This window comes from Stenella coeruleoalba (assembly GCF_951394435.1).
Source record: "Stenella coeruleoalba genome assembly, chromosome: 6".
Lineage (NCBI taxonomy): Eukaryota > Metazoa > Chordata > Mammalia > Artiodactyla > Delphinidae > Stenella > Stenella coeruleoalba.
In genome coordinates this window covers 95402237-95430140 of record NC_137151.1, presented here as the reverse complement: position 1 = coordinate 95430140, position 27904 = coordinate 95402237, and the positions used below count along the sequence as shown (strand labels likewise).

General features: G+C 37.6%; 2 protein-coding genes across 12 annotated transcripts in view; one reads left to right on the top strand and one right to left on the bottom strand.

Annotated features, from left to right (window-relative positions):
• Positions 1 to 1644, bottom strand: part of CARF (calcium responsive transcription factor) — a 96446-nt gene extending 94802 nt beyond the window's left edge. For all 7 annotated transcript variants that reach the window (XM_079925389.1, XM_079925395.1, XM_079925390.1 and 4 more), the window contains exon 1: positions 1561 to 1644. The gene's annotated coding sequence lies outside the window, so the exon portion shown is untranslated. The remainder of the gene's footprint in view (positions 1 to 1560) is intronic.
• On the top strand, positions 229 to 27904 carry WDR12 (WD repeat domain 12). 5 transcript variants are annotated; one of them, XM_079925406.1, is made up of 14 exons: positions 229 to 1600; positions 2354 to 2450; positions 6008 to 6102; positions 9165 to 9259; positions 10509 to 10615; positions 11509 to 11624; positions 12179 to 12333; positions 13903 to 13948; positions 15612 to 15697; positions 25230 to 25370; positions 25489 to 25594; positions 25755 to 25887; positions 26646 to 26718; positions 27585 to 27904. In XM_079925406.1, the coding sequence occupies exons 2-14, from the start codon at positions 2410 to 2412 to the stop codon at positions 27660 to 27662; spliced, it is 1272 nt and encodes a 423-aa protein (XP_079781532.1). In that variant the 5' UTR covers positions 229 to 1600; positions 2354 to 2409; the 3' UTR covers positions 27663 to 27904. The 5 variants fall into 5 exon arrangements, with proteins under 5 accessions (XP_079781532.1, XP_079781531.1, XP_079781534.1 ...); XM_079925405.1 differs by lacking the exon at positions 229 to 1600 and adding an exon at positions 1719 to 1767; XM_079925408.1 differs by lacking the exon at positions 229 to 1600 and adding an exon at positions 1728 to 1804.

Below are 27904 nucleotides of genomic sequence, written 5' to 3'. Positions count from 1 at the left end.
GAAGAACCTATTAGAAGTTTTATTTCAGGTTCTATGAATTTTAATTCAGACAATTTTACTGCTGTAACTCAAAAATTACTTATGATTAAAAGCAAAGGATGTTTGAAACTGTCAAATTTCTTTTTACTTCTACCAGATTCAAAATATATGGATTAAATAACAAGACTTCAATTAAGAAAGAGAAAAAAAAAAGTGTTTCAAACTTCAGGTGGTCTAACTTATGCATACAATTCTCACAATTACAATGAATCACATGGTTAAATAACCATGGCTTCTATTTGCAAGCCCAATCCTTTCCTAGGCCCTCAGCACAGACGTTTTCTCTTTTTACTCCTCTAACCATTAAGCTAGTCTTTCTTACTTGTTCATGTTGCCATAGCTCCCAGTTAAACTGACATCTAAAGGATAACGATGGTAAAAACAGTTAACATCTACTATGTGGCACTTAATCTCACAGTTGACCAAGGTGTGGCACAGAGAGGCTAATAAATAAGCAGCTGAGGCAGGATTCGAACCCAGGCATTCGGGTTCCACGGCCTGCATTCTAAGAAGGTGAATAAATTGAAAATAGTCTTAGTTTCATTGTCACTGCGCACTATTAACAGATTATTTTACGTTTACAATTGTTTAAATCCCTTCTCATAATCTATGGTTGACTTAAATATCATATGTCTACTTAACTGTTGTACATCTTGAAGCAACGTAACAAAGGAAAGCTTCAGCTATCTTCACCTGCACACAGACCGCTTTGCCCCAAATTCTGCATTCCAGTTCTGCCTTACTCTAAACTGCCGTCTCTTTAAGAAGTCCCCCTCTTGAAAGATTTCCGGCGAACGCCTTAAAAAGCGACTAGGAGAGCTGAGTAGTATCTCTCCAACCATCCTCCCTCAGAAAAACAACTAAATTCCATTAGAATTATTCTCGGGACCTTTTGAGAATAAGACATAGGCCTTTGGGTAACTTCAAGACGAAAAAAAAAAAAAAAGTCAAAAAGCGTTGGGAGAAGGTGTGGGAGGACGCCTTTCCCCTTCTAAAAGGAAGGTATAAAGGGGCTCATAAAGAGAAAAAAGGAACCCTAAAATGCGGGGCGGCACATAGGACCACACAGCGGGCGCTCCCGGCCAGGGGGTCCGAGTCCTCCTCCGTGGTGGTGCGCCCTTGTGCTCAGCAGCCCTCCTTAAGACACCTAACCTCCACCTTCTCCAGCCTGCCGGCTCGGGGCCCACGGACCCCGTCCGGGCGGGGGACGGTAGGCCTCGTCAGGAGGGGCCCCGAATACAGCCCGAGGCGGGGCGCGAAAGGCGCCACCAAAGCCCGTCAGCTGCAAGGGGCGGGGGCCGGCGGTTGCTCAGGGACCGGGCGGGTCAGGAGGTGACGGGAGGAGGAGGCAGCAGGAAGAAAGGGGGATTGGGAAGCAGCGTCCCGTCCGTCGGCGCGGACAGCTCTGCCAAACCTCCGACTCCCCCAGTCCCGCCGCCGCCGAGCACCCTACAGGGCGAGAAGGGAAGTCCACAAAGTGCTGGAGCAGAGGGGAGAAAATTCAAAACGAGTCTACTCAACCTCGTCTTGGCTCCGAGGCCCCGCCATGGAGACCAGCACAGTGCGCACGCGCGCCCCTCCCGGAGCGCGCAGCGCAGTCGCTTGAGATAAGACCACTATCAGCCACCGTCGCTAGTTTCCCTTCTGATTCGTTCTTTTTTTCGTATCCCCGCCTCTCACCTGGATCTAAAGCCTGAAGCCAGTGTCGAGAACCCTAGAAAAATCTCGGTAGCCTGAGAGTCTGATTGGGAGTATGCTTGAAAAAGTAAACCTGGAAAGGCTTTAGTGAATTAGAGCTGAAGGCAGAGGAAATATAATAGATAATTTGGCTGGAGTCGGGAAGGTTTAATGCAAATAAGATAGCCTAAGGGCAGCGTGGGAAAAAAGACTACAATACCCAGTGGTTACAGTGTGTGAGAAGCGCTGCTTTCTGGGGGTTGTAGTATCTAGGAGCTGTGTTTGAATTATCGGGACTGAGGATAACCTGTTAAAATTAAAAAAGAGAGAGAGAGAGGAGAAGCCTATTTGAATCGGGCCTCTCTGTATCTTCACAATCGATTGTAAGCTTAAATATATTTTTTAAAAATACAGACAGATTAAAGGGACGCACCGCCTTTAAGACTGTGCTTTACTAATCGATGACTCCTAAATCTAGGAATAGGTAGTTGATGTTTGTGGGCTGGGCCTTGTGGAAGAGAAGCCTCGTGGTGCCTCCTGGCTGAGGAGGCCCGAGGAAAGAAAGCGGAAGCCCAGTGTTCGACTGCTGCTTTTCTCTGACACGTGCGGTCTAACTTTGAGCTGCCTCTTTTTGCAGTCCTGAGAGGCCAAAGCGCCGGTTGTCTGTTACCCATACGTTTTCGTAGGCAAGCCATGGCTCAGCTCCAGACACGCTTCTTCACTGACAACAAGAAGTAAGTAAGCGTACTCCCTTTCTCTCCCCTTCTCTCCTCCCCCCTCCCGCCTCCCGCCCCCCAGTCCCGGGATCCTTTCCACTCCGGTATGACCTTGTGCATCCCTGGTTATCTTTGCCATCAATTCACTTTTTCCCTTTTTTTGGCTGGATTCCTCGCTTGAGCGAGTTTTCGTTCAAATGGAAGCGGTACCTTGCGAGGATTTCTCAAGGATCACCGAGCCTTCTTGCCTAGACTCAGGCTGTATATAATTTGAATTGTGAGTGTAGAGGGACCTGAAGGGCTTCAGGTTTGCTTCCTGAATGAAGTGCATTATGTAATTGAACAGTGAACAACGGACCAAGTCGTTATAGGCTGTCTGCTTAGTGGTATTTCACAGTCTGAAAACACAACTTCATTTTCCTACGTGGGTGATAGACGATGCTTTTCTAAACCAGGCTAGAAGGTGGAGCTCTCAATAGGGAGTTGGTAGAACTGGTTTTTGATGAGTATGAAGTCAATTCAGTTACAGATTTGTGTATTTATATACATAAATCTACACGTATACGTGTGTATATATATATATCTGTATGTGTATACCTATATGTATGTAAACATTTTACAAATGGTCCCCAGGTGTGTAGCAATCATTTGAAACCTAATTATATTCTGCTTTGTGGCGTATATTACACTATTAATTAACTTTTTTTTGTTTCGCCTGGTCCCTTCAACTATATTGTAAGCCTCTTGATTGTAGAGACTATCTTATGCTTCTTGGATTGACTGAGTCAACAAATGTTTGTCAAGTTCTTCTGGAACTGATGATAAATAATAAATATTTGTTGTATTAACAAGCTAATGTCAGCTATAAACTAAAAAACTCCCACCTCAATTAAGATTATATTTTTGATTCTGTGTTTGTAGCTTTATGTGTTGACCTGGTACATCATATTCACTCCTCTTGTATTGTTGCTTACAGTACATTTAAATTGTATTATCAATACAGATGAGTATATATACTTAGTCGAAATGCTTCTAAAGGAATATGGTGATGGAATAGCATGATCACTGTATTTTTTCTAATTAAAAGTCTTATGGAGATTATTGTTGATTCACATGAAGTTTTAAGAAATATTAGAGCACTGTATTTTAACTCCTGTGATAAATGGATAAACATCATATGTGTGTATGTGTGTTTGTGTTTATATATTTAGGTTTTCCAAAAAGGTAACAAAACCTAGAAATTAAACTTCTCGCTTCTTCCTTTCACGCAATACGTTCTCATCAGTAAAATGAGAGGGGAAAGTAGATTTATTCATGTATATGTGTATAATTTACATATGCATGTATCTTCCTATATGAGTATGTAATTATGCTACTTTTCCCTACTCATCTTACTGGCCAAAATATCATAGTAAACCAAAACTTTAAATTTCTAGGCTTTGTTATCTTTTGGAGAACCTAAATAACTTTTTACTTTTTTCAGCATGATAAATATATAACTATAGCCTTACTACTCAAAGTGTAGTTTGCAGACCAGCAGCATTGGCATCACTTGGGAGCTGGTTACAAAAAGCAGAATCTCAGACTGTACCTCAGACTTGCTGATTTAGAATCTACATTTTAGCAAGATCTGAAACCTCCATCCCCCTCTCCCATTGTGACAAAAAGAGACTTATCATAGCATGTCTTGGTGAGCCCTGGAAGTTCTACCTTAACATCTTTTGAAACTTTTACATTCCCCACAAATATAGCCTAAATTCAGACCTTATGAAGACTTTTTTGGTTTTGTTTTTTGTAACAACTTTATTGAGATGTAATTCATGTGCAATAGAATTCACACATTTAAGTGTCCAATTCACTAGTTTTGAGTGTATTTGCAGAATTATGCAACCATCACCACAGTAAATTTTAGAACATTTTTCATCATCCTTTAGCTGTTACCCCCTCCCCCCACACCCAAATACTTCCAAATCCCCCCAGCCCAGGGCAATCACTAATTTACTTTCTGTCTCTATAGATTTGTCTGTTATGGACATTTCATATAAATAGGATTATACAGTACATGGTCTTTTGTGACTGGCTTCTTTCACTTAGTATGATGTTTTTCAAGGTTCATCCATGTTGTTTTATATATATATACACATATATATATATATATATACCTATATATATAAAACAGGGCTCATCAAGACATGTTGTAATAAATCTCTTTTTGCCACAATGGGAGTGGGGGTGGGGGGAAGGCTTTTATATGTATATATATATATATATATATATATATCAGTACTTCATTCCTTTTTACTGCTCAATAATATTCCGTTGTATGGATATACCAAGTTGTGTTTCCATTGTTCAGTTGATGGACATTTGGGTTGTTTTCACCTTTTAGCTATTAGGAATAGTGGTGGTGTGAACATTTGTGCACAAGTTTTTGTGTAAACATATATGTTCATTTCTCTTGGGTATATACTTACGAATGGAGTTGCTGGGTCAAGTGGTAATGCTGTGTTTAACTTTTTGAGGAACTGCCAGATTTTTCCAAAGCAATCATACCATTTTACCTTTCTACCAGCAATGATAAGGGTTTAATGTCTCCACATACTCACCAACACTTAATATCTGTCTGTCTTATTGTAGCCATCCTAGTGGGTATGAAGTGATATCTCATTGTGGTTTGACTTGCACTTCCTTTATGACTAACAGTGCTCAGCATCTTTTCATGTGCCTGTTGATCATTTGTATACCTTCTCTGGAGAAATGTCTATTTCGATCCTTGACCCCTTTTTAAAATAGGGTTGTCTTTATTACTGAGTTACAAATGTTCTCTATATATTCTAGATACATGTTCCTTGTCAGATATGTGATTTGCAAGAATTTTCTCCCATTCTCTCTCACAAGAGTTTCTTAATCTGCCTCCTGCTGTGTGTGCCTGTAATCCAGTCTCTGCAGTGCTGCCAAGAAAGATCTAACTAAACAAAATTCTGATGATGTTATTTGACTTGGACAGTGGTTCCTCCATTGCCTAGGGAAAGAAGTAAAAAGTACTTCACAGAGCATCTAAACTACTCCATGAACATCTCTTTAGCCTTATCTTTGGTCACTGTCTAGAGTAAAGTAACACTTTCTGGAATAAGCTGGGTGGGCAGCTCTTTAATAACTCTTAGCTATTTTTTTTGCTGCTCTCCCTGCTTTCCTGCACCCCTTCTTTCTGTCTCGCCACACTTCACCTGGCAGAAACTCACTTTTCTAGATGTAGTGTAAGAGTGATGTTTTTTATGCATCCTTTCAGACTCTGTTCTCCCAGCCCCCTTTTCTCTGGTTGAAATGACCTACCACTTCCTTGTTCTCCCATTTTATGTATTACTTATGACACTGTTCTTACATACTTCCCTCGTATTTGATTACCAGACTTTAACCCTTTCCAAGAACAGAGACCACAGGTTAATTCATTTTTTGTTAACCCCATGTAGCAAAATGTCTGGCATGTATTAGATACCCAATAAATGTTTGTTGAATGAATAAATGCACATTTCTTAAAACATCTATAGACTTGATTTATTGTTTCCTTTTTGTAGATATGCGGTAGATGATGTTCCTTTCTCGATACCTGCAGCCTCTGAAATTGCTGACCTTAGTAACATCATTAATAAATTGCTTGAGGCCAAAAACGGTGGGTATATATACTCTGAAAAGTTAGGAGAAAGCACAGTGACACTAACTAGACTGAAATACATGACATGTTATTTATAGCCCTTTGGGGGCATTATTTTATAATATTGCATGGATTTTATCATGGTAAAATTTATAACATGGATTTCCCTACTGTATGATAGTTTGAAAAATGCTTTGAAATAAGTTTTCAGGAAAAAAGAAATTCAGTTTAATCTGCTTTTAAGGCAATATGGAGAGAAGTTGGTTGAGATTTAGGAGTAAAGATTTTAGTGTAAAAGTTGTGATGTAGAGGTAATGAAGACGTGAGGGCTAGATTGGGTAGGCATAGAACAAGCATCTTGGTGCTTCTACAAAGCAAAATTACAATATCTGAATTTGAGCATTTGTTTTGTATAATAACAAATGCTAGTATTAATACTAGTATTTTATTTAAGTATTTAAAATTCATTTTAAAATAATGGATAAAACAAACATAAATATGCTACAGTATCAAGTAAAACATTTATAAAGATATAAATTAAAATAAATTAAACGTATGTAAAAAAAATTATGGGCTATAAATTTATATGTAAATTTAATATAAAATTAAAATGATTTGAACATTGTAAAATTAATATGAACAATGTATGCAAAAATATTGATCAAACAAGATTGGTCATAAGTTGATAATGGTTGAAGTTGGGCGATAGGTATAGGAAGGTTTATTATTCTCCACTTTTGTATATGTTTGGAATTTTCTATAATAAAATGTTTCTTTAAAAAGTAATGAAACCATATATATAGTAGAAGATTTAAACATGAAAAATGGAAAATAACATAAAGCATAATCTTTAAAAACAAAATTTGTCAATGGAGCCATCATTTAGAGGCAAGCTTTTTTTTTTTTTTTTTTTTTTTGCGGTATGCGGGCCTCTCACTGTTGTGGCCTCTCCCGTTGCGGAGCACAGGCTCCTGACGCGCAGGCTCAGCGGCCACGGCTAATGGGCCCAGTGGCTCCGCGGCATTTGGGATCTTCCTGGACCGGGGCACGAACCCGTGTCTCCTGCATGGGCAGGCGGACTCTCAACCACTGCGCCACCAGGGAAGCCCTAGAGGCAAGCATATTTTTATGCAGATGTTTCTGATGCTTTTAAAGCTCTTTTGATTCTACCCTAGTTGGAGGAATGGGGAGGTGAGAATTGTAAACTATATTTTACACTTCCTCTTCCAAAAATCTTATAACTTTTTTGTTAAGCTTAAGATGTTTTTGAACAACTTTTTTGCAGGGGGACAAGGTCTTTTCATTGTTAGCAAGATATAGTTCTTGATACAGAGATATTCACATAGCATTTCCTATCGGTTCTTATCTTTCATCATGGATGTACAATAGTGTAGAGATTCTGATGCATAGTTAGTTTTCTAAACTCCAAAGATGTCATATATTCTACTTGTTGAAAAACTCTGAACTAGCATAAGAATTATTTTCTTGCAAGACACTTTGCAATATCAGTATATGGTTGGTTGTTGTTACCCAAATATTTGCATATTTTTCTAAACTTGTAGATGAACATTGATTTATCTTTTTGTGTAAATCGATTAACTGAGTCACTGCTCTTGAGTTGAAGATGCAAAATGATTCAGATTTTTATTTTATTTTATTTATTTATCTTTGGTTGCGTTGGGTCTTCATTGCTGCACGCGGGCTTTTCTCTAGTTGCGGTGAGCAGGGGCTGCTCTTGATTTCGGTGCGCAGGCTTCTCACTGCGGTGGCTTCTCTTGTTGCAGAGCATGGGCTCTAGGCACACGGGCTTCAGTAGTTTTGGCTCACGGGCTTTGTTGCTCCGCATCATGTCGGATCTTCCCAGACCAGGGCTCAAACCCATGTGCCCTGCATTGGCAGGCAGATTCTTAACCACTGCGCCACCAGGGAAGCCCAGGTTCAGGTTTTTAAAAAAGTAACAAGCCAAAGAGTCAATGAGGGAATTTTTCTTTAAGAAGGATTTTATTATAGCTAATAAATCAGAAAGAATGAAGAATTTTTAGCATTTTGTAACTCCAAATGAAATAATGGATTTAAGAAGTGAATATCTATAGCTACTAAAGCCATTTATTAGGTAAAAGGCTAACAAAGAACGTTATGGTGGATGGGATCAGACTGACATCATCTGAACTCAGAGGTAGATCTTAATATCATAAAAGGAGACACAGTGAGATAGTGTGCTTTCTAATGTGATACAATAGGAAATACAATATGGTGTGTAAATATCTTGCCAGAAACAGACAGACCCAAAGTCTAATCAGGCATTTGGGTCTGCCTAATGTACAGGTTGTATGTAGGTGGCAGAGGAACATGTTAAAGGATACCTTGGAGATATAATCAACCAAAGCCAGAATGTAAGAAGTATTACAAGAAGACCCAGTTTCTTCAGCAAATAAAAGGCAATGGAAAAAAAGGACAGAGAACTGTTAAAGATATTAATCAAATATAATATGAGGACTTCGGATGCTGATTCTAGAAAGCTCACTGTTAAAAGACATTTATGAAACAAGGAAATATGAACATTGACTGGCTTTATGGTATTAAAAGGAATAAGTAATGTTAAATTTTTAACATTGTGACTTTTTTAGTCTTTATATTTTAGAGATTACACACTAAAGCATTTACAGATGAAATTATATCATTTCTGAGTTTTGCTTTAAAAAAAACCAGCAGGAGAGTGGAGGGAGGAGTATAGATGATTGTCCATGAGTTGGTAAAAGCTGGGAATGAGGATTCATTATGTTATTCCTACTTTTGTATATATTTGGGATTCTTCTTAGAATACAAAGGTTTCCTTAATCAACATGATTACACCATCAACAATAAAAATACTATACCAACAGAACAAAGTATTTCTCTTCTTAAAAATCACATAATATACTGGAATACATGGTCTGATTGTGCCATGGAGAAATTCTGGAGAAACTTGGAGGCCATACTAGGATAATAGGTACCTGTTTGTTTTGGGGGGTCTCTCATTTACCTCTGTCAATACCACTTCAGGTCCTAACAATGATAATTTTATTATGTATTTTCTTTAGAGTTCCACAAACATGTGGAGTTTGATTTCCTTATCAAGGGCCAGTTTCTGCGAATGCCCTTGTTCAAACACATGGAACTGGAAAACATCTCATCAGTAAGTTCAAATGCTTACCTGCTCTATTTTACTTAAGGTATTACCAGATAATGTAGGAAAACTTCATTTAGAATCAGCCTGAATCTACAGGAACCAAGAGCCTTTTGATTACTGTTTTTTCCTAGAAACTGAACCTCGGTTTCTGTATCTTCAATGTTTAAATTCCCTCTTTTTTTCTAAAAGTATTATTCAAGAAATGCAGATGAATGAACAAGGAAAGATAACTTCATATTTGTGGAACAGTTGTCAAGAAAGGGAATAGCAAATATATGTTTACTACTAATAAAGGTATATAAAATGATTGTGTACATATATAAACTTATGGGTTAGGTTATTGTGATTTATAGTGATTGCCCCTTCCTCTAATTTTGAAACTTTCCTTATTATTACTTTTATAATTTAAAATATTTATAATTGCTTTTATGATTAGGGGGGCAATTTTTGGAACTGTGGTGAAATATACTGTGGCCTCTCCCCTTGCGGAGCACAGGCTCCGGACGCGCAGGCTCAGCGGCCATGGCTTACGGGCCCAGCTGCTCCGCGGCATGTGGGATCTTCCCGGACCGGGGCACGAACCCACGTCCCCTGCATCGGCAGGCGGACTCTCAACCACTGAGCCACCAGGGAAGCCCTTAACCATTTTTAAGTGTACAATTAAGTGGCATTAAATACATTCACAATATTATGCAACCATCACCGCTATCCATTTCTAGAATTTTTTCATCCTAAACAGAAGCTCTGTATCCATTAAACAGCATGCTTTTATGATTTTATAAAGTTTCTTATATTCTTTTTTTTCTACTTTTAGCATAAGTTTTCCAAGGTCATTAATATTTCTTGATATTACTCTTAGCATATGGTTAGGTCAAATAAAGTTTTTCACTTTTTATATGGCTCCAAAATTTCTGGATTCTGAAGGGGAATTATTACATGAAGGAGATAAATTACACCGGGGGTCCTTTATTTTCATAACATACCATTTAAAAACTGCACCACCTGATTTATTTTTTTTTTATTTTTGGCGATACGCGGGCCTCTCACCGTTGTGGCCTCTCCCGTTGCGAAGCACAGGCTCCGGACACACAGGCTCAGCGGCCATGACTCACGGGCCCAGCCGCTCCGCGGCACGCGGGATCCTCCCAGACCAGGGCACGAACCTGTGTCCCCTGCATCAGCAGGCAGACTCTCAACCACTGTGCCACCAGGGAAGCCCTCTCTTGATTGATTTCTGGTTTCTCTCTGTGACTAGGAAGAGGTTGTGGAACTAGAGTACGTGGAAAAGTATACTGCACCTCAGCCAGAACAATGCATGTTCCATGATGACTGGATCAGTGCGATCGACGGGGCAGAGGAATGGTATTGCCAGATGAGTGTTTTTGTATCCATTTTAAGTGTACTATATGAATATTTTTCTCTGATTACTTGTTCTTTGTGAAAGTAATTTTGTGATATATATATATATATATATATAGTGACCATGCCAAAGACCTTTAAATTTAGTGTAGTCAAGAAGAAACATATCTATTAATAGGTTTTCTTTTCTGTCTAAAGATGTTGTAGTGACATTTGTCTTCCGAATAGGTCGTGTGTCTTAGGGCATTTATTTGATTATGTTGCTTTTAAGACCAAGAATATAATTTGTTTCATAGAGGGAAAAAAACCTTTTCTAGCCACAGATCTCCCAGCCTACTACCCTGAAGATGCAGATCATGCTATTTTTAGGGCTGAAAAGGGCAGACTGGAATCAAGAAGGTATGAATCGTTCAGAGCAGACCCCCTCTGGCCCTACTGTAGAAAAACACCTCAAGAATGGATCTCAGTAGGAGCTTACTTTCAAAGAATGTCTCCCTGGAGTTATTACATAGTTATGTTTTTACTGGTTTTACTTTTACTTTAAATGGTTCTACTGGTTTTTTATTTAATGTTTTTCACTGGTTAAATACAAAGGACTATTAGGCTTTTCAAACAATTCGTTTAGCTTCCCTGGGAGTGGTATTATTTTACAACAATCATAAAAATGAAATCTAGGGTTTGTCAGTTACATTTTTATTTTAGGAGGTCAGGAAAAGCCAAATGTAACATCTTCTGATTTATTCTAGTGTGTTTTGAAATCTTAATCTTTATATTAAAGAAGAGTTTAAAAATATAATCCTCAAGGTTTACCTTATCAGTGCTTTAGAAATATAATTGATTTCAGGATTTGAGAAAAGCTGTTTTTTGTGTTTCATAGGACTTTTTTCTCCTCACAGGATCTTGACTGGTTCTTATGATAAGACTTCTCGGATCTGGTCCTTGGAAGGAAAGTCAATAATGACAGTTGTGGGACATACAGACGTTGTAAAAGATGTGGCCTGGGTCAAAAAAGGTTAGGACTCTGCCTAAATGGAGAGGAATCCTGGATAGGGAATTGGAAATAAGCCATTTTCGATGCTGGGGCAGAATGGGGACAGGATAAGAAATGTCTCATGCCTCAGTTTTTAAAGGGTCTTTCAAAAATATACACATTAAAAAACCCGTAAATCAGTAGAAGTGAATCCTAAAATTATATCACATAATATACATTTTCAAGTTAATATTGAGTGTGTTAAATGCATGTCTTTTATAGTTTTGTTTTGTTTTTTGGCTGTGCCCTGTGGCATGCGGGATCTTAGTTCCCCAACTAGGGATCGAACCCGCTCCTGCAGTATAAGCACGGAGTCTTAACCGCTGGACCTCCAGGGAAGTCCCTGTACTATTTTTGAAGAATCTTCGCTTTTATACCATAAGTTAGCTTCTTTTTTCAAAGGTGGCTATATGAGGTCTTTTACCTTTTTAACATCTTTATCAACAACTACAAAAAATTCTGTTCTTTAGTTTTGGAACACTATTTTAAATTTTTGTACTAATTTGTCTCTTATCCTTGTGTTCTCCTTTCTTCAGACAATCTGTCTTGCATACTACTGAGTGCCTCTATGGATCAGACTATTCTCCTATGGGAGTGGAATGTAGAGAGAAACAAAGTGAAAGCCCTGCACTGCTGCAGGGGTCATGCTGGCAGTGTGGAATCTATAGCTGTTGATAGCACAGGAACCAAAGTAAGTAGCTATTGTGTTATTAGTACTGTGTTCAATTAGAATTTGAGCTTCTTGTGCAAAAATGTCTTTTCTACATAAAGTTACTGTGATCGGCCTACTTCCATAACAATTGGTGACTAAAGAATATGATTTCAAACCAAAAGTAAATACTCATAATGAGAGATATGAAGAGTCACTCCCTGACTCTGGGTATCTCTGGTTTAGAATTTTATATAAATAGCAGAAATTTTAAGAACTCAGGTAAAAAAGTAATTTCTTTATGTAACCTCCTCAAATCATAGTGATTGACATTTTCAGTCCTTCAGCTACTCATAGTGCTGTCATTAATTGAAAATGTCTAGCTGATCCCCTAAAACTTAGCATGCACTAAAGTTAGCATTAATCGAGGTTGTTTTACTATTACTGCTGATCTACTCTGTATCACAACAAAATGGTAAAAGGTCGTCAAGCGATGAGGGCAACACAGTATTTACTTAAGAGGGGTTACAAACTCCCTCACCATTTGAAAATTCTCCAAACCACATGAAGTATTCTAGATTTAAGAGTGTTTCTTCAGCATTTCTTTGCCAGTTAGCGTAACAGAGGACGTTTCTGCATTCAAAGTTAAAAATTTATGAGTATTCATATTGAGGCATAAAGAAGGTTTACATGTTGTTGAGTCCAAACTTAAGTGAATTAACTGTACCCTGTCCTTTGGCTATAAGAGATAGAAACTCATCCTGAACCTTTTTTAGCTTAAAAGACCCAAGGAGGGAGTGATGCACCACATCATGAGCAGGGTGATGATGCATTTGGATGTCAGGAACCAATGGAGTAGAGGCTTGCATGTGGCTAGCACACCTCCTCCCTCTCGTCTCCCCAAATTGACTTCATTCTCTTACCTCAGTCTGGCTTTCTCCACATGGCAATAAAACCTGGCCTTCAATATTCCCAGGTTTTACATCCTATACTGTCTGTCCCTGGAAAAAGATTAACTTCAGCTCTCTAAAACACAAGTTTTCAAAAAAAAAAAACAGTTTTTTTCAAAAAAAACACAAGTTTTCTCTTTCCTCTGAGGGAGGAAGAGACCTACTGCCACGGTGTAGGTCAGTTGCCCACCCTGATCTAAGCAACCATGGCCAGGGTACGGGCCCTATAAGAATGGCAGCTCTTTGGGCTTCCCTGGTGGCGCAGTGGTTGGGAGTCCGCCTGCCGATGCAGGGGACATGGGTTCGTGCCCCGGTCCGGGAAGATCCCACATGCCGCGGAGCGGCTGGGCCCGTGAGCCATGGCCGCTGGGCCTGCGCGTCCGGAGCCTGTGCTCCGCGGTGGGAGAGGCCACAACAGTGAAAGGCCCGTGTACCGCAAAAAAAAAAAAAAAAAAAGTAAGAATGGCAGCTCTTTCAGTTGCCATGAGATTGAGGGTACAACTTCCCAGAGACTAGGAAGACAGGCAGATAGGTGATGCCATAGTAGTAAGGATTTCAGGGCAAAGTAAAGATTTCAAGTTAAATAGCAGAAGAAAACCAGGCAAACAATATGATGGATTATATTGCAGACTCTTTTTCGCTTCATATATATTTTTTTTAGTTTTGCAGTGGCTCCTGGGATAAGATGCTAAAGATTTGGTCTACAGGTAAATGAAATGTTTCTTCTACATTGACTTATTAATGATATTTCAAGAATTTCAGTGAAAAAAAGACTTTTTAGCCCATATTTTTCTATAAAAAATGGACCAGAGCTTTTAAGGTCACAAATAAAGTACTATAGTATAGAGAAAAATTAGCATATTTCTTTGTGTTTCAAAATGTTTTTCTACTCTACCACCCCCTTATTTATTGGACGATGTCACTGAATCCCTGCAAGTACCAATAACACATCTGGTGCAGTGTGACATAACTACCTTAGTTCTCAGAGTTACCTTATTCAGGAACGTGGAAATAAACAAATTACCTTGAGTCATTTTGATATACTTTACTATTAGAGAAATTTCTTAGTTTAGCTGGTTTACTTTAAAAAAAAATTTTTAAATACAATTTTACCAAACTTAATTTTCTCACTTTGAAAACGTAGATTAGAAAGAACAATTAGAGGAGACAAGGGGACTCTTAGAGGAAAGTACCTTGATAATAGTAAGAAGACCCTGCTAGAAGAAAAGAAGGGGGAAAACCCACATATATTTTAAAAAGTAGTAGTACAGAACTATTTATTGCATGGGTAAGCAGATCAAAATACCTCTGTTGCTTCTGAGGAAATTGCTATATTACTGTACAACATCCTAAATACAGTTAAGCCCAGCTTAAACAGTTTTAAATAATTATGTGTAAAATGGCAGGAAATATAAATCCATTTTAGTTAAAGCAAACAGGTTTGAGGCAGAAAGTTGTTTGTGTAGGAATTTTTCCTTTTGTGAAATACTTTTTGATAGTGCTGGGTAGATGAGATATTATCTATGATTAGTTGTTACCCTTAAGGTGCTTATAGTCTAGTTTGGGAAAAGCACATGACATTTATAAAATAGTTACAAAACATTAAAATCTATGGTTTTTTTATCTGGGTTTGCTACCTAGTCAAATGATGGATAACGAAGATTTTAATCAAAAAATAACTATCGGGCTTCCCTGGTGGCGCAGTGGTTGAGAGTCCGCCTGCCGTTGCAGGGGACGCGGGTTCGTGCCCCGGACCGGGAGGATCCCATGTGCCGTGGAGTGGCTGGGCCCGTGAGCCATGGCCACTGGGCCTGCACGTCTGGAGCCTGTGCTCCGCAACGGGAGAGGCCACAGCAGTGAGAGGCCCGCGTACCACAAAAGAAAAAAAAAACTATCTATGAAACACTTTTAATTTATTGTTAGAAAAGTGAAATAGTCAAGAAGAATAAACATGGCTGGAATGTATGTCCTTTTAACATGTGTTTACTTACCATGTCATTCCCTTCATAATATAAATGCAATCTGGTCAGAACTCTCCTACAACTATAATAGTAAGCAGCTTTTCATAGATATGGTAAACTGATGAATAGCCATAATGATAATCTTAATAAGATACCAAACTGGGTAGGTTTTAGGATTTTAATGTATAACACTTTATTTTTTGCTTTCTCCTTTTCGAAGATTGGTAAGCCAGGTATTGTTTTTAGATATAATTTCCATTAACCAAAATGAGGAGAAATGTTAACTCCCTAACCAGTTGAGATAACAGAGAAAGTATATACCTAGAAATATAAGAATTATTTGAGACTGTTTGTAATTAATATTTACCTTAAATTTTAACTCTATCAAATCTAATTCTCTGTGATATAGTCCCTACAGATGAAGAAGATGAAATGGAAGAATCCACAAATCGACCGAGAAAGAAACAGAAAACAGAGCAATTGGGACTAACAAGAGTAAGTATTTGTGAGAACTGACAGTATTGGGCTTAGGGTTTTTTTTTTTGATAAATTGATTGATTGATTGATTGATTGCTGCAATGGGTCTTTGTTGCTGCACTCTGGCTCTCTCTAGTTGCTGTGAGCAGGGGCTACTCTTTGTTGCCGTGCGCGGTCTTCTCATTGTGGTGGCTTCTCTTGTTGTGGAGCACAGGCTCTAGGCACACAGCCTTCAGTAGTTTTGTCATGCAGGCTCAGTCGTTGTGGCTTGCGGGCTCTAGAACGGAGGCTCAGTAGTTGTGGCACATGGGCTTAGTTGCTCCGCGGCATGTGGGATCTTCCCCGACCGGGGATGAAACCCGTGTCCCCTGCGTTGGCAGGCGGATTCTTAACCACTGCACCACCAGGGAAGTCCCGGCTTAGGTCTTTATTGACAAATATATGTTAATTTAATATAATTGTTCATATTTGGTTTCCTTTTGTCTTGTCTTGCTGCTTCAACCATAAGGCTTTCTTTCAGTAGATTTGTAAATTTTTATTATAAATACTCTGCTGCATTTATTTGAGTTATTGAATGTAGTTGCATTAAGCTAGGTTTACAGCTTGATAGGTTGATTATTTAGCTATTATATTTGGCCTCATGGTGAATTTTTTTTTTTTTAACATCTTTGTTGGAGTTGCTCATGGTGAATTTTAAAGTAGGATCTTTTAATTGTTGAAGCTTGCGCTAAGTTTAGTGAAATATCTCATTACCTGACTGTTTAATGATAATGTTGCAGACTCACAGACATAGAAAACAACCTTATGGTGACCAAAGGGGAGAAGGGGTTGGCGGGGAGCAAATTAGGAGTTTGGGATTAGCAGACACAGACTACTGTGTATAAAATAAGTAAACAACAGGTCCTGCTGTAGAGCACAGGGAACTATATTCAATATCTTGTAATAAACCATAATGAAAAAGAATCTGAAAAAGAATAGATAACTGAATCACTTTGCTGTATACCAGAAACTAACACAACGTTGTAAGTCAACTATACTTCAGTTTAAAAAATAGTAATAGTAATAATGTTTCATACACTGAGGATGCAATTCTAGTACATCTCCTAAATCAGTAGAAACCAAGAGTTTAATTGAGGTTTTGATTCTATCATTTTGCTATAGATCCAATTAAATCAAACTCAGAAAGTTAATCCAGATTCTTATTTGCTCTCTTCCATTAGAAGGATATTTATCATAATATGATGTGACCTGTATTAATATACTTAATGAGAAGAACAATACTGAGTCAGATTTAGGAAATCGTATGTTTCATTCATTTTCTAACAGCTGTAATGGATGTGCATTAAATCAGGCACACATTTGCACATTATTTCTTATAGTCACCAATAACAAGATAGATATCTTATAAAAACTGTTGAAAATGAGGAATAAGTGATTCCTCAAACTCACGTAAACTGCAGTAAACAATAGCACTTACTGTTTCCAACTGAAAGTAGTGGTTTATAATTTATACATTTAAACATAGACTGCTGAATTGCAAGTTGAATGATCGCGGCAATTCAGCTTCCTTATCACTTGTCTCATAAGACACATTAAAGCTGGAAATGCCTTACCAATTGGATAATGTGCCAGTGGTAATTTATTGATGCATATCCCTGATCAACCTTTAAAGAATATATCTGAGTAGAAAAAGACTTCTTGAATTATCAAAATATTTTACTTACAAGGTAGCTTTTTTTTTTAACCTTTATGTTAGTTGAAGTTTGGCATACGTATAATTAAGTACACAGCTCAATGCATTTTTGCAGTTGTGTATACCCAAGTAATCACTATCTAAATCAAAACATCAAGAATTACCGACACCCTAGAATATGGCCTCTAGGCTCCCTTGAAATCAGTAGCCTCCTAAAAGTGATCACTGTTCTGACTTATCCTAGATTAGTTTCACCTAGTTTTAAGCTTCATATACAGGCATACCTCATTTTATTGCACTTTGCAGATAATGCATTTTTTTACAAATTGAAGGTTTGTGGCAACTGTGTGTCAAGCCTGTTGGTTCCATTTTTCCAGCAGCCTTTATTCACTTCGTGTCTCTGTGTCACACTTTGATAAGTCTCAAAATATCTCAGACTTATAAATTATTTTTATATTTGTTATGGTGATCGGTGATCAGTGATCTTTGATGTTACCATTGTAATTACTTTGGGGTGCCATGAACCACGCCCATATAAGACAGTGAACTTAATCAGTAAATGTGTATGTTCTGACTGCTCCACCGACCAGCCGTTCCCCCATCTCTCTTGCTCCTCTCGGGCCTCCCTACTCCCTGAGATTCAACAATATTGAAATTAGGCCAATTAAAAACCCTACAGTGGACTCTTAAGTGTTGAAGTGAAAGGAAGCCTCATGTCTTTCACTTTAAATCGAAAGCTAGAAATGATTAAGCTTAGTGAGGAAGGCATGTCAAAAGCTGAGAGAGGTCGAAAAGATAGGCCTCTTATGCCAGTTACCCAAGTTGTGAATGCAAAGGAAAAGTTTTTGAAGGAAAAGTGCTACTCCAGTGGGCACATGAATGATAAAGTGAAACAGCCTTGTTGCTGATATGAAGAAAGTTTGAGTGGTCTGCGTAGAAGATCAGACCAGCCACAACATTCCCTTAAACCAAAGCCTAATCCAGAGGAAGGCCCTAACTCTCTTCAATCCTTTGAAGGCCGAGAGTGGTGAGGAAGCTGTAGAAGAAAAGTTTGAAGCGAGCAGAAGTTGCTTCAAGAGATTTAAGGAAAGCAGTCTTTATAACATACAAGTTCAAAGTGTAGCAGCAAGTGCTGATGTAGAAGCTGCAGCAAGTTATCCAGAAGATCTAGCTAAGAAATTAAACGAAGGTGACTACACTAACAGATTTTCAAAGCAGATAAAACATCCTTCTTTTAAAAGAAGATGCCATCTAAGACTTTTATGAGAGAGGACAAGTCAATGCCTGGCTTCAAATCTTCAAAGGACAGGCTGACTCTCTTGTTAGAGGCTAATGCAGCTGGTGACTTGAAGTTGAGGCCAGTGCTCATTTACCATTCTGAAAATCCTAGGGACCTTAAGAATTATGTTAAATCTACTCCGTCTGTGCTCTGTGAATAGAACAACAAAGCCTGGATGACAGTACATCTGTTTACGGCATGGTTTACTAAGTATTTTAAGCCCACTGTTGAGACCTACTGCTCAGAAAAAAGATTCCTTTTTAAAAACATTACTGCTCGTTGACAGTGCACCTGGTCATCCAAGAGTTCTGATGGAGATGTTCAAGAAGATTAATGTTATTTTCATGCCTGCTAACACAGCAACCATTCTGCAGCCCATGGGTCAAGGAGTAATTTCAACTTTTAAGCCTTATTATTTAAGAAATATATTTCATAAGACAATAACTGCCATACTTAGTGATTCCTCTGATGGATCTGGGCAGTCATCTGAAAACCTTTGGAGGGACTTCCCTGGTGGTCCAGTGGTTAAGAATTCGCCTTCTAATGCAGGGGACGCGGGTTCGATACCTGGTTGGAGAACTGAGATCCCACATGCTGCAGGGCAACTAAGCCCGCACCCCACGACTACTGAGCCCACGTGCTCTGGAGCCTGCGCACCATAACTACAAAGAAGCCCACGCGCTGCAACAAAAGACCCCGCGTGCCGCAACGAAGATCCCGCAACTAAGACCCGATGCAGCCAAAACTTAAAAAGAATTAAAAAATAAATTTTTAAAAAAGCTTTAAGAAAAAAAAAACCTTTGGAAAGAATTCACCATTTCTAGATGCCATGAAGAACATTCATGATTTATCGAGGTCAAAATATCAACATTAACAGGAGTTTGGAAGAAGTTGATTGCAACCCTCATGGATGACTTTGAGGGGTTCAAGACTTCAGTGGAGGAAGTAACTGCAGATGTGGTAGAAATAATTTAAAAAACTAGTACTAGAAGTGGAGCCTGAAGATGTGACTGAATTGCCGCAATCTCATTGTAAGACTTTAATGGATGAGGAGGTGCTTTTTATGGTTGTGCAAAGAAAGTGGTTTCTTGAGATGGAATCTACTCCTGGTGAAGATGCTATAAAGATTATTGAAATGATAACAAATGATTTAGAATATTACATAAACTTAGTTGATGAAGCAGCAGCAGGGTTTGAAAGATTTGACTCCAATTTTGAAAGAAGTTCTACTATGGGTAGAATGCTGTCAAACAGCATTGAATACTACAGAGAAGTTGTTCATGAAAGGTCAATCGATGTGGCAAACGTCATTGTCGTCTCATTTTAAGAAATTACCACAGCAACCCTGGCCTTCACCAACCACCACCCGATCAGTCAGTAGCCATCAACATTGAGGCAAGACCCTCCAAAGGCAAAAAGATTATGAGTTGCTGAAGACTCAGATGATGGTTACCATTTTTAGCAGTAATTTTTAATTAAGGTATGTACTTTTTTAATACATAATGCTATTGCATATTTAATATACTACAGTATAGTGTAAACATAACTTTTTTTTTTTTTTTTTTTTTTTTTTTGGTACGCGGGCCTCTCACTGCTGTGGCCTCTCCTGTTGTGGAGCACAGGCTCTGGACATGCAGGCTCAGCAGCCATGGCTCATGGGCCCAGCCGCTCCGCGGCATGTGGGATCTTCCCAGACCGGGGCACGAACCCATGTCCCCTGCATCGGCAGGCTGACTCTCAACCACTGCACCACCAGGGAAGCCCTAAACAATAACTTTTATATGCACTGGGAAACCAAAAAATTCTTGTGACTCACTTTATTACAGTGTTTGCTTTTTTGTGGTTGTCTGGACCCAAACCCTCAGTATCTCTGAGCTATGCCTGTAATATCTGTGAGATTTCATTCATCTACTGCATGTAATAGTTCTTTTCAGTAATAGATAGCATGCCATTACATGAATATACCAGAATTTATTTGCTCTTGTTTTGATGGACATGTAGATTGTTTCTAGTTTTAGCCACCATAAATAAAGTTGCTGTACTTGTTTTTTGGTGCACATATGTCGTCATTTCTGCATACGTAGAATTGCAGGAGTAGAATTGCTGAGTGACAGGGTACGCACATGTGCAGTTTTATGAATGTTTAATACTGCCAAAACATTTTCCAAGATGGTTATATCAGTTTATACTCCCACTGACAGTATGAGAGTCAAAGTTACTCCACATCCATATCACCACTTGATATGGTCAATTTTTTAGTACCATAACTGATTTTATTTTATCACATAACATGTTTACATTTACTTACTGTTAAAAGGTGTCTTATTTTGTGATTTCTGGTGGTGTGTAGTGTATTTTAAGTCCCAGCCCTTTGATAGCTAATTTTGAAGTGCCTGTTCATGTTTTTAGCACTTTTTTTTTTTTTTTTTTTTTTTTTTTTGCTGCACCACACGGCATGCGGGATCTTAGTTCCCCGACCAGGGATCAGACCCATGCCCCCTGCAGTGGAAGCTCAGATTCTTAACCACTGCATTTTTTTTTAAGTGTGTTGCTTATCTTTTTCTTATTGATTTGTAAAAGATCTTTTTATATTTTGTTTTTATTTTTTATTTTATTTTATATTGGAGTATAGTTGATTAACAATGTTGTGTTAGTTTCAGGTGTACAGCAAAGTGATTCAGTTATACATATATATGTATCTATTCTATTTCAAATTCCTTTCCCATTTAGGTTATTACAGAGTATTGAGCAGAGTTCCCTGTGCTATACAGTAGGTCCTTGTTGGTTATCTATTTTAAATATAGCAGTGTGTACATGTCAATCCCAAACTCCCAATCTATCCCTCCCCCCTTCTCTTCTCCACCCCCCAGAACCATAAGTTCATTCTCTGTGAGTCTGTTTCTGTTTTGTAAATAAGTTCGTTTGTATCTTTTTTTTTTAGTTCTGCATATAAGCAATATCATCTGATATCTGTCTTTCTCTGTCTGACTTACTTCACTTAGTATGATAATCTCCATGTCCATCCATGTTGCTGCAAATGTCATTATTTATTTCTTTTTAATGGCTGAGTAATATTCCATTGTATATATGTACCACATCTTCTTTATCCATTCATCTGTCAATGGACATTTAGGTTGCTTCCATGTCTTGGCTCTAATAAACAGTGCTGCAGTGAACATTGGGGTGCATATGTCCTTTCAAAGCTAGTTTTTCTCCAGATATATGCCCAGGAGTGAGATTGCTGGATCATATGGTAGCTCTATTTTTAGTTTCTTAAGGAACCTCCATACTGTTCTCCATAGTGGCTGTACCAATTTACATTCCCACCAACAATGTAGGAGGGTTCCCTTTTCTCCACACCCTCTCCAGCATTTATTTGTAGATTTCTTGATGATGGCCATTCTGACTGGTATGAGGTGATATTTCATTGTAGTTTTGATTTGCATTTCTCTAATAATTAGCGATGTTGAGCATCTTTTCATGTGCCTCTTGGCCATCTGTGTGTCTTCTTTGGGGAAATGTGTATTTAGGTCTTCTGCCCATTTTTTGACTGGGTTGTTTGTTTTTTTGATATTGAGCTGCATGAGCTGTTGGGAAATTTTGGAAATTAATCCCTTGTCAGTCACATTGTTTGCAAATATTTTCTCCCATTCTGTGGGTTGTCTTTTCATTTTATTTATGGTTTCCTTTGCTATGCAAAAGCTTTTGAGTTTCATTAGGTCCCATTTGTTTATTTTTGTTTTTATTGCCATTACTCTAGAGATGGATCGAAAAAGATATTGCTACGATTTATGTCAGAGTGTTCTGCTTATGTTTTCCTCTAAGAGTTTTATAGTATCCGGTCTTACATTTAGGTCTTTAGTCCATTTTGAGTTTATTTTTGTGTATGGTGTAAAAGGATGTTCTAATTTCATTTTTTTACTTGTAGCTGTCCAGTTTTCCCAGCACCATTTACTGAAGAGACTGTCTTTTCTCCATTGTATATAATCTTGCCTCCTTTGTCTTAGATTAATAGGTGCATGCATTTATTTCTGGGCTTTCTACCCTGTGGGGCAATTTCTACCCTGTTCCATTGATCTATATTTCCGTTTTTGTGCCAGTACCATACTGTTTTAACGACTAGCTTTCTTTTTGTATTTTGTATTCAAGGTCTTTGCTGGATATAGGTATTATAAGTATTTTCTCCCACTCAGTGCCTTGCTGATAACTTTTATTTTTAGGTGTGCACCTTCATAAGCTTGCTTCCACTGTTCATTTTATTTGAGAGAAATCACAATATATTCATTTTTTTCATTTAGGTTTTTATAAACTTTAAATCTGTGCATTCATAAATTATTAATTGAAGTTATGCTAGAAACCCTTGAAGTGCTATTTGAAGTTGAAATTAAAAATAATAGGAAAAGTTGGGTTATTAAGACCAAAATAAGACAAATATCAAAAAGTTATTTTCTCTCTGGATTTCTTTCTAGTACCTGGCTTTTATTAATATGAGTAATGCTCTCAATCAGTTCATTTACTGGTCATTTGTTTCATATATTAACATAGAATAAGGTTTTTTCCACATTTTCTCTCAAAATTGCTGTTTTTCCTGCAGTACTATTCTTTTTTTGAGCATTTGTTCTTTTTTAAAAATTCATTCATTCATTCATTTGGCTGCCTCAGGTCTTAGTTGCAGCACGCAGGATCTTCATTGCGGCATGAGGGCTTCTCTCTAGTTGTGTGCAGCCTCCAGAGCGCGGGCTCCTCTGTTGCTTGCCCCACGGCATGTGGGATCTTAGTCTCCCGACCAGGAATCGAACCTGCGTCCCCTGCATTGGAAGGTGGATTCTTAACCACTGGACCACCAAAGAAGTCCCCTCCAGTACTATTCTGCTGAAGTTTGTTTGCAGTAACAATGCCAAAGTTGACTTTTCTATCTTAAAAAAAAAAAAAAAATGTACATGTAGGAAAATTCACTCTTTTTGGTGTATAGCTTTTGAGTTTTGATAAATACATAGAATATGTAACTACTACGTATTCAAGATACGGGAGAGTTTGCCATCCCCTGAAACTCATGTTGCCCATTTGTAGTCAGCCTTTCCTCTCTGTTTCTATCACCTGACAACTACTATCAGATCTCTGTTCCTGTAATTTTTCTTTTTCTAGAATATCATATAAGTGGAATCACACAGTATGTAGCCTTTTGCATCAAGCTTTTTTTTCACATATCGTAATGTATTTGAGGAGGGAAACAAAGAAAGATTCATCCAGATTATTGGGCATCATGGTTTATTCCTTTTAAATGCTGACTAGTAGTCTATTGTATGGATATACAACAGTTGGTTTAATCATTCACCAGTTGAAGGATATTTGGGTTGTTTCTAGTTTGACAGTTATAAATAAAACTGCTATAAACATTTGTGGACAGTTTTTTATGTGAACCTAAGTTTTCATTTTTCTTAGGCAAATACCTAGGAATGGGATTGCTTATTCATATACATTTACCCATCATTTTACATGCCATTTCCTATCCTGGAGCCTCTGATTGATTGCTACCTTACTTTTTGTTTTGGATCACAATAGAGGTTGTTCTGTTCCTCACTCCTCTATCACGTTCCTTTACTACTTCCAGGAAAATTTTAGGGCTGGAAGAGAGACCTTAGGGATCATTTGGTCCAGCAGTTGGCAAATAACAGCCCCACAGGTGATTTGGCTGTGGCCTGATTTTGTACACCAGAGTGCTAAGAATGATTTTTCCATTTTTAAGGGGCTTTAAAAACAAAGAACACGGAACAGAGACTGTATGTGGCCTGGAAAGGCTAAAATTTTTACTTTCTGGATCTTTATCAAAAAACTTTGCTGATCTCTAATCTAGTACAACCCCCTTAACATTTAAGAAGGTTAAATGTAACAGTTACACAAGTAGGTCAACTGTCCCCCATTTCAAGAGTTTTCCTTCCTTCTTTTACATGTTCTTTGTATTTAAGACAGACAGTATACCTAGTTTGATGATTTTAATTTGAGAGGGACATTAGAGATTTTGGAATTCTAATAAATGAGCCATGGGCATTATTTAAAGATTGGATGCTGAAGAAATGAGGTGGTGAGAATAACCTACTGCAATTAATTAACCTGGAAGAGTTATGTAGAAAATAGCAGCACCTTACCTCAAACCTAGGTCTTTCTGACCCCAGAGCTTTTTCTTCTAGCTTCTACATATAACATCTTTGTCAACTGGGAGAATTTAATTAGTGTTAATATTCCTCAAAATGAAAAGTAGAGCAGAAGGGGAAGCAACAGAATACTGTGGAAAGACTACAAATTTTGGAGTAATATTTGGGTTCAATCTCAGATCTGCCATTTATAAACAGTATGACCTTGGGCAAGTTATCTTTCTCAACTTCAGTGTTTTCATCTATAAAATAAAAACAGAAATATGTCTTGGAGGATTGCTGTAAAGAAGAAATAAGGTAGGATATGAAAGCTAAAGCACCTGACAAAATATCTGGCAAATCAGCTTTAAAAGTAATAACTATTATTATTGTTTCAATCACTCTAAACCAAAAATGCTTTCCCTTTTGGGTGTCCTTCATTTCTAGACTCCCATAGTGACCCTCTCTGGCCACAAGGAAGCAATTTCCTCAGTTCTGTGGTCAGATGCTGAAGAAATCTGCAGTGCATCTTGGGACCACACAATTAGAGTGTGGGATGCTGAGTCCGGCAGTCTTAAGTCAACTTTGGTAAGACAAATTCAGTGTTTCTCTGATTAATTTTGAGCTTTTAAGCCCGGTAAACTTCTAGGAGATGGTTACTTTTCGCCCACCCTGGTTACATGTTCTTTCCTTTTTTTTTTTTTAGACAGGAAATAAAGTGTTTAATTGTATCTCCTATTCTCCACTTTGTAAACGTTTAGCATCTGGAAGTACAGATAGGCATATCAGACTGTGGGATCCCCGAACTAAAGGTGAGTTGTGTAAACCTCTGAAGGAAAAATATGAGTGAGTAACATCAGTTTCTCTTCTCACTAGAGATGTGTATAAAAAGATACTTTTCTAGAAATTTTTGGGGGGGTTCTGCCTACTTCTGTTTTCTAAAATTTAATAATGGTTGTCTGTTTTGTTCAGATGGTTCTTTGGTGTCGCTGTCCCTAACCTCCCATACAGGCTGGGTCACATCAGTCAAGTGGTCTCCTGCCCATGAGCAGCAGCTCATTTCAGGCTCTTTAGATAACATGGTTAAGCTGTGGGATACGAGAAGGTAACTCCTGTTGATGACTTAACAAAGGAAATCTATCAATTGCCCCGTTGTATACAGAGAAAATGAAATGAACACTGAAATGACTATCCAAAAGCAAAAGGGTTAAAAGAAAGGTCTGGGTCATATATCCTGAAATGATACATATTGATATCAAAAAGGAAGACCAGGATCAAAGGAATTTTCTTAATGTTAATATGTTGGGGTTTTTTGCATTCTGAATGAATTTAATTGTGATAGTTTATCTTTTGCCAAAAAACACAATTTATGAAATCCATCTTTCTGACCTTGTTATATAAAATAGGAAAAAAACCCCGAACCTTAATATAAATATGATAATTATAGAATTCGAAGGGCAGTGGCCTGAATGAATGGAACTGTGGTCAAATTGTAAATTATGTGTTAATAGGCAATTAAGTAAAAATACAGAATTTTAAAGATAAAATTTAAAGGTTCCTTTCTTATTCATCAGTTAGTGCTGCGATACTAATATATGCAGAGGGCCCCCAAGAGAATGCATATACAATTTATTTACATATTTCTACAAGTAGAATGGAGAGGCAGTAACCAAAACCACAGTCTGCTAATGATACAGGAAAAACAGGAGAAGTAGTCAAGTAAATGCTCAGAATTTTAAGATTAAGTGGTTATTGGGGCAAGGATGGTAAACTAAAATTTTCAGAAAAGTAGAAGTGATTAGTCATATATGTTTGTTTAATACTATGAAATGCATATAACATGTTAATATTTTCATCTTTTAGTTGTAAGGCTCCTCTCTATGATCTGGCTGCTCATGAAGACAAAGTTCTGAGTGTAGACTGGACAGTCACAGGGGTAAGAATTTATTAGTTATTTGGTAGAGAGGAAGAAACTACATTATGTTTTTAGAATAAATCTGGTATTTGTGTTTACAGAGTTACTAGTTTCAATATATCTGATATTTATAATTCTGTATTCTAAGTTCCATTAATATTCATAAAATCTCATATCTCATTTAAAGAAGAAAAAAATTGTCCTTTAATATTAGGAGTAGTAAAATTTGAATATTTTGAAGCACTTTTTTTCTCATGAGTATTTTATTGAAATGTTTTAAGTCCCTAAACTTGCTACTTCAGACTAATTGGATCAAAGTATTTGCTACTTAGAAAAATCTTAGATAATATGGCTGTATTATAAAATGTTCTTAAAGAATTACAATTTAATTGTACACACACACACACACACACACACACACACACACACGTTAAAAGCTCTTATTGCCTAAGAACGCTTTCCAAATGCAGGTTTGAGGGCTATCTGAAAAATCTGTAGTATCCATTTACCTACAAACAATGTGCCATCTTTTAAAAACGTAATTTTCTTAAGCAGGTAAAACTATATTACCCTTCAAACTTTTAAATTTTATTACATTTCTTAGCAAATGCTTCATAGAAAGTACAGTAGCATATTATGCCTCAACCAAATTAAAATCACCACTTTTAAAGTTTTAATATAGTGTATGTATATATAGTATATTTGTAATATAGTAGTGAAATTTGATGCAATTGGCCCGTTTTAGTATTAACTCTCAACGCAAGTTAATTGCTCATCCATAATTCCTTCTGTAATCAGAATCATCAGTATTTAATTAGGTTCAGCAATCATATGAAATAATTGTATTTACTTCTGTGTTTATGTTTTTTTCCTCTCCCTTTACGCAGTTACTTCTGAGTGGAGGAGCAGACAATAAATTGTATTCCTATAGATATTCACCTACGACTTCGCACGTGGGTGCATGAAAGTGAATGATAAATTTGGCTACAGAGATTCCTTCTGTAAATGAAATTGGTAGAGAATTCTCAGATTACATCGATGCAGATGCAGGAAGCAGACTTTTAGATTAAAATTTATATACTGTTTCACCGTTGATGATAGTTATCACTGTCTTTTTCTTTATTTTGTATTTATTATATAACAGTTATGTTTATTAAATGTAAAACATGGCCTGCATTCTCTACCTTATGAAAACCCTTGAAATTAA

Excerpts from the sequence above, each read along its gene's own strand:
- WDR12 (XM_079925406.1), top strand. The coding sequence starts at position 2,410 with ATGGCTCAGCTCCAGACACGCTTCTTCACTGACAACAAGAA. Across the intron at positions 2,451-6,007 it reads TTCTTCACTGACAACAAGAA|ATATGCGGTAGATGATGTTC; the intron begins GTAAGTAAGCGT and ends TCCTTTTTGTAG. Across the intron at positions 25,595-25,754 it reads GTGGGATCCCCGAACTAAAG|ATGGTTCTTTGGTGTCGCTG; the intron begins GTGAGTTGTGTA and ends TGTTTTGTTCAG.